The 13,558-nt window shown below is 37.5% G+C and overlaps 1 protein-coding gene across 1 annotated transcript in view; it reads right to left on the minus strand.

Annotated features, from left to right (window-relative positions):
* Positions 1–13,558, minus strand: part of MYOM1 (myomesin 1) — a 138,018-nt gene that overhangs the window by 41,410 nt on the left and 83,050 nt on the right. The window contains 4 exon segments of the mRNA XM_058556881.1: positions 324–508; positions 3,622–3,748; positions 12,256–12,315; positions 12,317–12,453. Of these exon segments, the coding sequence (XP_058412864.1) occupies positions 324–508; positions 3,622–3,748; positions 12,256–12,315; positions 12,317–12,453 (509 nt within the window).

A 13,558-nucleotide genomic window follows, 5' to 3' on the forward strand; every position in this document is an offset into this window, starting at 1 on the left:
TAACATCTTAAGACTGTGGTAACGAAAATGTCAGGTGGGTAAGTGAAGGCAAGGAGGGAAAGAAGAGACAGGAGGAAGCTCATGGACGTTTTCCTAAGCTAAGCTAAGGGGTTCAGGTTAAATATAACCAAATTGTTTTAAGCATCAGAAACTTCCCCAAACCCCAACCACTGCCAAATGGAATCTTACCAAGAGCCCAATATATGAAACAGACCAAAGCAGAGATGTTCTGTTTTATCTTGCTAACTTTAAAGTTAATGTCATTAGACGAGCCTTTTTCCTTCCTAAAATAAAGGTTTCTCAAACCATGAGCATCCTCTTACCCTCAGGTATTTGTTTTTAAGAGCCGCCTCATTGAGTCCTCGCCATTGGTCCTCTTTGGCATTGGCCTCCTTCATATCCACAAAGTACCCAGTGACTGGAGTCCGTCCGGAGTAGATCGGAGGCTTCCACTGCAGAACCAGGGAAGTTTTCCTGACTTCACTATACTTGAGACTATGCGGTGGTCCTGAGAAAGAGAGAGAGAGACCGATGTATAAAAATCATAATGCAGATAATAAAACTCAAATATGTGTAAATCTAAAACCACATTTAAGGTCTTAAAGCTGAATCTGATGCTGGCGGTGTTCTTTTGTAAAATCTAAGATTCCCATGGAAGTAGGTATTTTGTGGTCATTTCATATCAAGATTCCTCAATGGCTCTACATCAACCTATTAAGATCCTTTATGGGCAGCAGGTGGTGAAGGCCAGTTCAAGATGCTCTCAGTGGCTGGAAGAAAGCTTGCCTCCAGGCTGTCCTCGGGCCTGTGTTCCTTACCTTTCATCAGAACAGTTTAATTTGGTTGCAGATTCAGTTTCAGAATATTTTTGGATGATAATCTGGAAATTCTCCTAAATCTCAAATTAGGATGAAGAAAGCTACTCTATTTGATGGCATATGAATATAGATAGTAATATTTCTTTCAAAGGAAAAAAGGAATATATTACAAAATAGCTCCCCACTGGAGGGGAATCTTTCCAGGAAAGTATATATCCTGTACACATGTAAAAACAAACTACAGTTATGATTTACAAAGAACTTTCACCAAAATAAATACAATCAATCCAATGGGCCCTGAATCTGTGCAAAACACTGCCAGGTACTTCACATTCATTTATCTCATTCATCCATAAGACAATTAACAGAACGCTCAGAGAAGCCAAGCACAGTCATGTGTCACTTTATGACGGGGACACATTCTGAGAAATGCGTCGTTAGGCGATTTCGTCATTTTACAAACATCAAAGAGTACTTACACAAACCTAGATGGTATAGCCTACCCCACATACAGTCCTAATCTTTTGGGACCACTGTCGTATACGAGGTCTGTTATGCAGTGCATGACTATAACCCGATCAACCTGTTCAGGAAGAAAGCCAGAATGTTCTTGCGTGTGTGCTCTTTGCACTCTTGGGGGAGTCCAAACTACTAAGTGATTGCCTGCATCTTTGCATAACCACCAGCTGCTATGTGGGTAATATATTTATTTTCTTTTCTCCTCCCTTTCTTAAGAAATAATAACTGATTTCTAACTAACCAATAAAAATCAAAATCACCTGAACTGACTCACAGTGGCCTGAAAGCCAACTATAAGCACAGACTCTATCATGTTACGCTTTGTCATTGTACAACTGATAGCCCAATATTTGTTGGCCCCTTCACCTTGGCTTAACAGTCACAAATATGAGCACCCCTGTCTTCCAATGATGTCTTGTGTGGAAATCGGTTTAAATAATAACACCAATACCTTACTATGGCGTGGCATGTTCTGTTTTGCAACGGACTTTTATGACCAGTTTCTTGTGTTATCCTCAGAAGCCAGAGAGGAGCTTTACAGAGGAGGAACTCTGTTCTGGTGCTTCCTAGCACCTCTCATCTAGGAATAAGAAGACCTAGTTTCCAATCCTAACTGCCACTTACTATCTGTGTGATCTTCTGAGTATCATTTAACCTGAGTCTCAATTTCTTCATCTGTAAAACAAATGGATGACAAAACTTTCTTAATGCTCTCATCTATAAGAGCTTTCTTGATCCATGGCTTGCGCAACACTACTCAAGGGTAAGTAAGTCAAGGGTGGATCTGAGAAACGAGAGGTCATGGGGGTGGAGGACCGCCCAATTCATCTCACTCTTGAGTGAAGAGCACTCACCCTGCAACCTCTTTTGCCAACTATATCTCTTTCCATCAAAACATTTTCCACAGGCCTGCTCAGAATTTCTTAGTCTTTAGTCACTCACATTTTACCTTTAGTCAGGAATTGTAAGAGTTTAAAAACAGATCCACTTTTGTGTAGATGGCAGAAAGAACTTCAGAAATATCAAATAGCTTCAAGGAGGTGCAAGGAAAGGCATTGTTTTTGACTCTTGTATTTACTGAAGTGGAGTGAGCGCTTGAACTTCTCTTGAGTTTCTCCTGTAATTGTTTTATTCACACTTGATAGAGAAATGATGCAGATGGACACTCACTAAGTGAAGGCAAAATGATGGTTCTCCAAGGCCACTACGGTTTCAAACAGAGGAAGGGTGTGGCATTGGGGGCAGGACTGGGTCCACCCAGTATGACCAGTGTGGCCGGGTATGGTTGATGCTGGTTCATACCAGTTATACATGTTGAATATCAACCCAAGTGGAAGAATTTAGCCATCCTGTGGCACTAAAGTATTTGGGTCTCTGAAGTTAATACCATTGGAAGCAAAATAAAACCATCCACCAGATACATTAATGTTGCTAGTTTGAATCTTAATGTTGCTAGTTTGAATCTTAATGGCTTAGTAAATTTGTATTCAATTTTTAAATTCATTCAGTGTTATAGCTGTATAAGAGTTAAAAGATAGGTAAATGTTTCTGCCTTCTCCCCATTTTCTTCCCTGCTCAGCTAATGCCCCCACTACACCCTCCACAGGAGAGTATTTCTAGTTTGGGTCCAGGATCTTTGTTGTGATGCTGAGTTGGAAAAAGTATATACAGAGAGAAAGGACAGGAGAGGTAAGTGGAGAGAGGCCAGGACTTAAGTCCAAGGCAGGTGTGTTAAGTCCATGTATAAAATACCATGAAGAGCTGGGAGTGAGGGAGGAGGGGACAATAAGAAGGAGAAGCCACAGTGGCTGGGTCTGGAGAGAGAGATTTTTGGGGGGTTGAAAAATGAGAGGCTCCAGAGCAGTGGGAGAATGCATGAGAACTAGGAAGTGCAGGAAGAAGTTTTTTGAGAAATTTTGCTGAGGGATATGAATGGGATGCCCTTTAATGGACTTTAAGAAGCACAAGCAAAAATTGAAGTTCCTTTTAAATGATCATGTGTCACTCAAATTGTGTGCTTCTGTCAATCCTACTTCATGCAGAGGCTAAGCTATTGGGGCTCTAGGATATATTTGGAATATAAGCATAAGAAATTTATATTCAGTTTTACATGGGCACCTATTATTTAACAGTATTGTAAAAATATTTTACATAAACATGAAGGGGCAAGAGAATTCGTTTCCCTTAGAAGTTGCCTATGTAGCACTTAAATTTAGTTCTAGGTTGTAGGTTCTGTTGGAAGAAACTCTGAGCCTCAGTGAGCCACACAGTTTTCACGGTTTACCTGGAACAGCAATGGTCCACTCTTCACATTTGAAGCATTCGCTCACTGCTGAGGGCACTCCCAATCCAGCGATGTTCATGGCGGCCACTTGGAACTGATACACCATGTTTTCTTTCAAATTGCTAATCTGCAACATGGACAATATCATACACAGTGAACGTTCCAGGTTTGTCTTTTCTAGTTGTTCAACATTATCTCCTATGTTGGACACACTCTAGGGTGATCCTCAATGAGTCATAAATTTCTGTAATCTCCTCCCCTTGAGTGTGGGTGAAACCTGTAACCTGCTTCTAGCCAACAGAATATGGCAAGGGTACTGGCATATCAGTCCTGTGATTGTTTTACGTCATATGGCAAAAAAAGGAGGGATACAGTAGTCCCCGCTTACCCACAGTTTTGCTTTCCATGGTTTCAGTTACCTGTGGTCAACTGTAGCCCAAAAATATTAAATAAAAAATTCCACAAATAATTCACAAATTTTAAATTGTGGGCATTCTGAGTAGCATGATGAAATCTCATGTCATTCCACTCCGTCCCACCCAGGACATGAATCATCCCTTTGTCCAGCGTATCCACACTGTATATGCTACAGCTCTTTAGTCACTTAGTAGCCATCTCAGTTATCAGATCGACTGTCTCGGTATTGCAATGCTTGTGTTCAAGTAACCCTTATTTTACCTAATAATGGCCCTAAAGCGCAAGACTGGTAATGCTGGCAATTTGGATACACCAAAGAGAATCCATAAAGTGCTTCCTTTAAGTGTAAAGGTGAATGTTCTCCACTTAATAAGGAAAGAAAAAAATCACATGCTGAGGTTGCTAAGATTTACGGTAAGAATGAATCTTCTATCCACGAAATTGTAAAGAAGGAAAAAAATTTGTGCTAGTTTTGCTGTCACACCTCAAATGTGTATAGGGAAAAACATAGTATATAGGGTTTGGTACTATCCTTGGTTTCAGACATCCACTGGGGGTCTTGGAATGTATCCTCTGATGATAAGCAGGGACTACTGTATTTCAGATGTAATTAAGATCCCTAATCAGTTGATTCTGAGTTAATCAAAAAGGAGATAGATTATCCTGGCTGGGCCTGACTGTGGTATTGTGATTTATAATAAGAAAAATATATTTAGTCTTCATCCCCATTCCTGGCACAGAGCGCCTAAAACCCTTGGAATTTCCTAAGTGATGAGAACAAAGGTGTCTTTTGTTATGTTAATGAAGTGACTTTGGGGAAGCTCCTATGTAACCTAAGGATGGGGGCTGGTTGTCAGGAGAACCAATCATGTGATTAGAGGGTTGAAACTTTCAGCATCACCCCCGGACCTACAGGTTGGGAAGAAGGGCTGGAGATTGAGTTCAATCACCAATGGCCAATGATTTAATCAATCATACCTATGTAATGAAGCCTCTATAAAAACCCCAAAAGAACAGGGTTTGGAGAGCTTCTGGGTTGGTGAACACATGGAGGTGCTGGGAGAGTGGTGCTCTGGAGAGGGCATGGAAGCTCTGTGCCCCTTCCCACATACCTTTGCCCTTTGCATCTCTTCCATCCAACTATTCCTGAGTTATATCCTTTTATAATAAACTGGTAATCTAGTAAGTAAAATGTTTCTCTGAGTTCTGTGAGCCACTTCAGCAAATGAATCGAACCGAGGAGGAGATTGTGGGAAGCTCTGATCTATGGCCAGTCAGTCAGAAGCATAGGTGACAACTTGGACTTTCGACTGGCATCTGAAGCAGGGGTGGGGGTCGTCTTGTGGGACTGAGCCCTTAACCTGTAGGATCTGATTCTATTTCCAGGTAGATAGTGTCAAAATTGAGGTAAATTGTAGGACGCCCAGCTGGTGTCAGAGAAATGTTGTGAATGTGATAGTAGTATAAGAGTAAAGGAGAAACGCACAGGAGGAAAGAGTAAGTTTTTCCAATGGGCTGACTTAATCAGATAGGAACTTCTAAAATGGGGTTTGGGCCCTTCCTGAAGCACTGTCTTGATGGCCTTGAAGAAGCAAATGGCATTTTACAAACTGCCTAGCCACTCACATTTGGAGAAGGGCAGCCTCTAGGAGCCAAGGGCCTCAGACCTATAGCTGCAAGAACTGAAGTCTGCCAACAACCTGAATGAGCTTGGAAGAGGAACTCAAGCTCCAGATGAGAATGCAGCCCAGCTGACACCTAGATTGCATCATGTGAGACCCTGAGCAGAGGACCCAGCTAAGCTGTGCCTAGACTCCTGATGCGTGGAAACTGTGATATAACAAACATGGGTAGTTTTAAGCCAAAAAGTTTGTGGTGATTCGTTACGCAGCAATAGAAAACTAACGTATGTACATATGAAAATTAAATGAATTCTAAGTTAGGAATCAAAATATTCAAATTCTCATAATGTTTCTGCTCTTTAGGAGATATATTGAGTGACCTAATATTTTCTATATCCCTCAGTAGGAATTCGGTTGTTGTGAGGGTGAACATATGTGATAAAATAATGAATGTGAAAATATTTGCAAAGTAGAAATAATGGAATATATTAGTGTGAAAAAATCCGTAGACTATAAACAATCCTTTGAACATTAAAAATGCTTTATAAATGGAGGTATTGATGGAACCAGCTGAGTTAACATAGTTTATCTATTGTATGATTTAAGCCAAGACAACTATATATCCATGATCCAGTCTACATCTGATTTGATCATGAAGTCATAAGTTCTCCGACAAGAGGGCTTGTCTTGCCAGTTATTTAGGGTATGAGTAGAATATAATTGGTATGTATTATAGTAACAGAATAATATAAACACCCTTTTGATTAAACACACACACACACACATTCCCTTTAAGAAAGGAAATTTTATTTTAATTAAGGGGAAAGCATGATGTAGGTACCTTGGATCTGAAAGTACTTTATTCAGGTACCAGGGTTGCTTTGGGGCTCTGTTAGTGTGACCAACCATTCCACTTTTCCTGACACTACAGGGTTTCCAAGGATGCAAGACCTTTAGTGCTAGAACTAGGAGAGTCCCAGGCAAACTGAAAAAGTTGGTCACCCCAGGCTGAGGTGAAATGTTTTGGCATGGGATTTCTATTTCTGGTAATGGTGAGCTAGGCTATTCAGATTGATCCTCCAGCTGAAAAAAATTTAAAATACTAAGTAAAAATATGTTTAAAAATCTTCTCAAAAGCATCAAATTCGTGTCAAGATGTTACAGAAATGTCAGGCCAGAATGAAGGGAAATATGGAACAAAGAGAGATAAATGGAACACAGAAGTGGCTTTTGCTTTGGGGATATTTGCCAGTAGAGGAAAATTTGACCTTTGGTTTTGATGGTCTTGCAAGGAGAGGGATTTGGAAATCAAAGCCCAGAGCCAAGCTAAGAGACAATAAAAAAAAGGGAACCCTCTACACATTAAGCTGGAACCCCAAAGGGCTCTACTCTTTGGGGCTAAAGTTGAATCAGAAATAAACATTCAGATGTGCAGTGCAAATTCACATCACCTGACTATCCAAAAATATTAAGGCCTTGTACTTGATTTAAGAAAGAACTGAACAGGTGGTATCCCCAGGCACCTTGCAGAAGCAAATGCAAATCCTCTCCAGAGAAAGGTACCTTCATCCCAGACCTCAAATTATTCATGCAAATAATATTTTAAGGACAATGAGCAGCGTACAATCAAGGATAACCAAGCATAGAAAACAAGATACCATGAGCCAGACTACAAAACCAATGATAACAGACACGGACTTGCAAAGATATTAGATAGTGGAATTACCAGACATAGATTATAAAAACAGCTATGCTTACTATGTTTTAAAGATAAAATACAAATTTAAAATATCTGGAGGAGACAGAAATTATAAAATATGTAAAATGTGACCTACAAGAAATGGAAAATAAATAAGAAAAAAATAATTGATGTGTTTAACAGGAAATTAGATGCAAAAGAAGAGAGAATTTATAAACTGATATAAGGTCAGAAGAAATTATACAGACCATAGTACAGAAAGACACAAGGATGAGAAAGGGAGAAGAGTGATTAATAGATATGGAAGATAGAGTGAGAATGTAAAACATATGTTTAATTAGAGTTTCAGGAGAAGGGGGGAGAGAGAATGGAGCAGCAACAATATTTTAGGAGATAATGGTTTAGAATTTTCCAGAAAGATCTTCCTGAAAAACCAACTCATATATTGAAAATCCTCCTCCCCACTAAATCCTAGGCAGGTACATTTTTTAAAAAAAAACTTATAACTAAACACATAATATTTTAACTGAAGCACACCAAAAAGATAGTGAAAATATTAAAAGCTATCCAAGAAAAAAGACAAATTATTCTCAAATGAGCAAGCAGACTAAGCTGATATGTCAGTGGCAAGAATGAGCCAGAAGATAGTGGAATTATATCCTCAAAGTGAAAGAAAATAACTACCATTATATAATGTTTTACCCAGGAAAAAATTATTTTTGGAGAATGAGAAAAAAAGATATTTTCAGACAAACAAAGATGAAGAGTGTTAGCCTTCAGAATACCCTCACTAAAGGAAATACTAAAATATTTACTTTAAGCAAAAAGAAAGTAATCTCAGATGGAAGGTTGAAGATGAGGAATTAAAAGCAAATAAAATGTTAAATGTGTAGGTAAATCTAAACAAATATTGACTCTACAAAACAATAATAACAATGCTTTGGGATTAACAAAGGAATTAAAATACACACATACAATAGCATACAAGTTGGGAATAGGGTAAATGGGTTAAAGTATTTCAAGGCTCATATATCTCTGAGGCAAGGGTAAAACAATGAAATAACTTCAGAGTCTGTTAAGTTTGCTTACTGTAATTTCTAGAGCAACCACCAGAAACAAACACAGAAACCCAGAATCTATAGATTTCAAGGTAGCATAAGGAAAAAAAGAAAATGATTAAAGAAAAAAAAACCTATTCAAAAGTAGTCAAGAAAGGACAGAAAATGAAACAGAATGGGCAGGATAAATAGAAAGCACAAAATAAGAGGATTGGTTTTTTAAAAAAGTACTCAATAGTAACATTAAATACTCTAGTTAAATGACAAAGACTGTCAGGTAGGAAAAACAATGCAACTCTATGCTATTTTTTAAGAGACACATATAAAGCATAAAGTTACAGAAAGATTGAAAGTTAAAGGATGAAAAGCTATATATCATGCAAACACCAACCAAAAGAAAAGCAGTGTATCTATATGAATAACAGACCACATAGACTTTAAGGGAAAATGTATTGTTAGTGATACAGAAAGTCACTTGGGGTGCATCTAATAGCATCACTTCAAAATATATAAAGAAACATTTTAAATGGGTGAATTTTATATGTGAATTATATATCAATAAAGTGGGATTATCCTGTGATTTTCCCTTCCTGTACTATCCCTGTCACATATTGGTATCAAATTAATTCTATATCTCAGGGTAATGTCACTCATCAACATAGAAGCAAAAATCCTAGGCAATAATTAGCAAAGAAAATCCAGGAGCATACATACAGAGTATACATAATGTCCAAGTTGGGTTTATCCCAGGAATGCACGGTTTTTTAACAGTAGACAATTAATAGAGTACACAACATTAAAATTAAAGTTGTGTATGTGAAATATCATCATTTCAATAGATTCAGAAAAATATATTTGATAATTTTAATTAACTCTCAACAAACTAGGAATAGAAGGAAACTTTCTTTAGCTGATAATAGATGTCTTTATAATACTGATAGCAAGTATAACACTTAATGGTGAAATGTTGAAAGGTTTACTTTGAAGATAAAGATCAAGTCTAGAATTACCAACATCACCACTTGTATTCAATATTGTGTCAAAGATTCTAGGCAGAAAGTAAAGTAAGAAAATGAAGTAAAAGATAAAATTTGGAATGGAAGAAGTAAACTATCATTTGCAGATGATATGACTATATATAGAGAGAATCAAAAAGAACTCATAGGTAACATTGAAATTATAAGAAAATTTAGCAAAAAATTATATATAACAATGATATGCAAACATCAATATATAAAAATTAGTTATATTTCTCTATTCTAGCAACAAAAAATGATATAAAATATACTATTTAAAATAACACTGCAAATATGTAGTATCTATAAATAAATAACAAATGATGTGCAAGTCTTCTGCAGAGAATTATAAAACTTGATTGAGTGACTTTAAAGAAGATCAAAATAAATGGAGAGAAATATCACGTTCATGGATTGTAAGACTCAATATTTTAAAGACGTCACTTACTCCTCAATTTATTTACAGATTCAATGCAATTCCAATTAGAATTCTAATACATTTTAGTTTAATTTAATTCTACAATTTATGTCAAAGTGCAGGGGCTGGCCCAGTGGCCAAGTGGTTAAAGTTCTGCGCGCTCCACTTCAGCGGCCAGGGTTTGCGGGTCTGGATCCTGGGTGTGGACCTACATCACTCACCAGCCATGCTGTGGCAACGTCCCACATACAAAATAGAGGAAGGTTGGTACAGATGTTAGCTCAGGGACAATCTTCCTCAAGCAAAAAAACAGGAAGATTGGCAACAGATGTTAGCGTAGGGCAAATCTTCCTCAGGAAAAAAAAAAAAAAGCGTGAAGGGCTAAGAATAGCCCTGGAAGAATAAGAAAAAACTCGGAGAACTTGATCTACCAGCTATCAAATGTACTATAAAGCTATAATAATTAAATCAGTGTGGTAATGGCCCAGTGGTAGACAAACAGACCAGTGGAACAGGATAGAGAGCACAGAATAGAGAGCACAGAAACAGACACATGCATACAAGGAAACTTGATATATGATACAGAGAGTTAGCAGAATAGTGGAAAAGGACAAACGTTCAACAGATGATGCTGGGACAACTGGGTATCCATAGGAGGGAAAATGAATTTTGACCCTTACTTCACATTGTACACAACATTTATAGGCGAATTAATGACTTAAATGTAGGCGGCAAGTTATTAAGCTTTGAGAATATAATCTAGTACAACATCTCCATGATCTCGGAACAGAGAAGGCATTTCTTTCTTTTTGTTTTTTATAATGATATTATTGTCAATCTGTAAGGACATATGAGATCATCTTACAGAGGAGGAAGATGACACCTTGAGAGGTTAAGTGATTGGCCCCAGGTCACACAGCTGGGACCACGGCTTTCAGGATCCCTGAACTAGAAGGATTTCTTTAAAAAAAAAAAAAGGCACAGAAATCACTAAAGACAAAGCAAATGCTCGTAAATCTGACTACAATATATTTGACACTAAAATTAGAGTAGTTCACCATAAGGAGAGGAAAAGACTAGCCATTCAGTGGGAGAAGATATGTGCAATTTACATAGCCACCAAGGATTTATACTCAAAATATACAAAGAACCTCACAAGTCAATAAGAAAACCCATTAGAAAAATGGGCAAAAACTCTGGACAGGCATGTTATAAAGGAAGATTTCAAAATGGACTGTATACATAGGAAAAGATGTTCAGACTTATTGACAACCAGATTGTTAAAACAAAGTGTGAATATATCAAGTGTTGGAAAGATGTGGAACAATGGGAATTCTCATATTCTAGAAAAACAGCAGAGAATTATCTAGTAAAGTTGAAGATAAACAAGACTCTCTGGCCCAGCAATTCCACTTTTAGGTAATAACCTAGAGAAACTAGTGCACATATGTGCCACCAGACATGTACAAAAATGTTCATAGCTATATTGTTGGATATAGCTAAGAATGCAAAAATGCCCAAATATCAATCAATAATTGAATGGAGAAGTATATTGTAAGTTGGTCATATAACGGAATATCATACAGTAATGAAGTCATAGCTACATGCACTAACATGGAAGACTCTTAAAAATACAATTTTGTTTTATGTATTCTCATTAAGTGTGTGATATTTCATAAATTTTAAGTGTTAAGTTAAAAGAGCATGGCACTGAGTTGGAGAAGGCACCCTTCCCTGGGCCTTGTCCTGCTCTCGCCCTCATGGCATGGGAGTTCTGTGAGCGTTGGGGGATGGTGACTTGGGTCTAGCTGATGATGCTCTAAAGAGAGGAGTCATCAACTATGGCTACAGCGAGACCCCTCCGGTGCTCTGAGGTGGGCTGTACAGTGAAGGCATACATGTAGAGGGAAACATGTGGGTAAACACATGTGAAGCACCCCTTTGCGGCCATCAGAGCCATTATAACGGAGGACACTTCGCAGGTGGCAAGCCGAGTCTACTATCAGGCCCACGTCCCTTTATTCTTTGTGATTTGGACATTGAAAGTTAAAAATCCAGAGTCATTTGGATTTTGAGACTCTTGAAGCTAGTAGCATATTGATTACAGATATTTTGTAAGTTAATTTTTGTAAGAAACAGTTTTCACAGTAAGTATACATTTCATAGTAAATATTCGAAGAAAAGTATGTTTCTGTGTATGAATCAGAAAATATACATCCTGCCCGGTCAGCCAAACTATTCTATTTATCTTCTTATATTTTTCACAAAAGTCATGTCATTGCAGGCAATGGACACTGGAGAAATGACATGAATCATTTACAAGATGCTGGGCGTGTGCATGTGTGTGCATGAGAGTGTGTCATCATACATATGACACTCTGCACTACAGAAGGTCTACGCTTACCTTATATGCCTCATCACTGACAGCTTTGATGTTGGCTTCTCTCCATCTTCCTGGTACCCCCGTCAACTACCTCGCGATAGTTCACATAATAGCCAGTAATTTCAGCCCCTCCAGTCTTATCTGGTTGCTTCCATCCAAGAACCATTGAGTCACGAAAACTTTCAAGACAAGTGATATCATAGGGTGGAGATGGTGCCGCTGTTGCAATATGAATAGCTCGTGAGTAGGCAGAAATGCATCTACATACATTTAACTCATTTTATTGGTGCCATGCATAAGGGCACTAGGTCTTGCAGTATAAAAGTAAAATGTGACATTGATCAGTAACTTGGCATCTGATTTGGTGTATGAGAAGAAAAATTGACACACAGCAAAAAGTGCACTGCAATTATTATTCCAAAGATAAAAAGAACCTGCCCTCCACTTCCAGGGAGGAATAAATTTTGAAATACTACTGACAGCAAGATGGTGCAATACCTTAAAAAATGATTCTATCCCCCATAAGAAAAAATATTTTCCCCAAGATGTATATTTTTGGTTTTTTGTGTGGTTTTATTTTTATTTGCTCCCTGAGAAAAAAGGTAATACGTATATCAATTTTTGCCTCAAGTCGTTTATTGAGAATTTCCATATATTTCCAAACGGTTAGCATTTCACCATTCAGGCACATGTCTCCTTGCGAGACCTTACAGTTATACAGATTTGGCCTGCACACAGGAAAAATCTTATTTTGAAGCTCAGCTAAATGTCACCTTTAAAAAAATTGTTTTTAAAAACAGGCACAATCTGCCACGTGATTTTCTCTTAGTATACAATACTTTTTGTCACATTATTTTTAACCTGATGTTGGAATATTATTCATATAGCACAAAATACTATATAGCTGTCACTGTATTTACTAGTGCCTAGACAGAAAAATATTTGGAGGATATTTTAAAAATTTTCCTTCATTTACGTGGCTTTGCTGATCAACTTTTCACTCAACTACTGAAATTATAGTTTTCGATAAAGAAAGAGGGTGAGGTGGTCAAAAGAAATCCATCTAGATATGCGATAACATTAAAAAGAATTGTCTTAATATTTATTTGGATTATCGGAGATAAAGGAATTATTCATTCTTATTCAAAAAGATTCTCAGAACAATAAATATTTTTAAGATAAAATACATTTGTTTCTCTTTTCCTGCTCTCACCAACCTTTCATTCTTTACATTTTAAAAAAGCTTTCTTTCTCTCTATTTCAGAGCAATGTTGAATATGAATATCCATCTCATCTTGAGTTGAAGTGACAAATGAAGACCTCC

The sequence above is a fragment of the Diceros bicornis genome, chromosome 16 (assembly GCF_020826845.1).
Source record: "Diceros bicornis minor isolate mBicDic1 chromosome 16, mDicBic1.mat.cur, whole genome shotgun sequence".
Classification (NCBI taxonomy): Eukaryota; Metazoa; Chordata; class Mammalia; order Perissodactyla; family Rhinocerotidae; genus Diceros; species Diceros bicornis.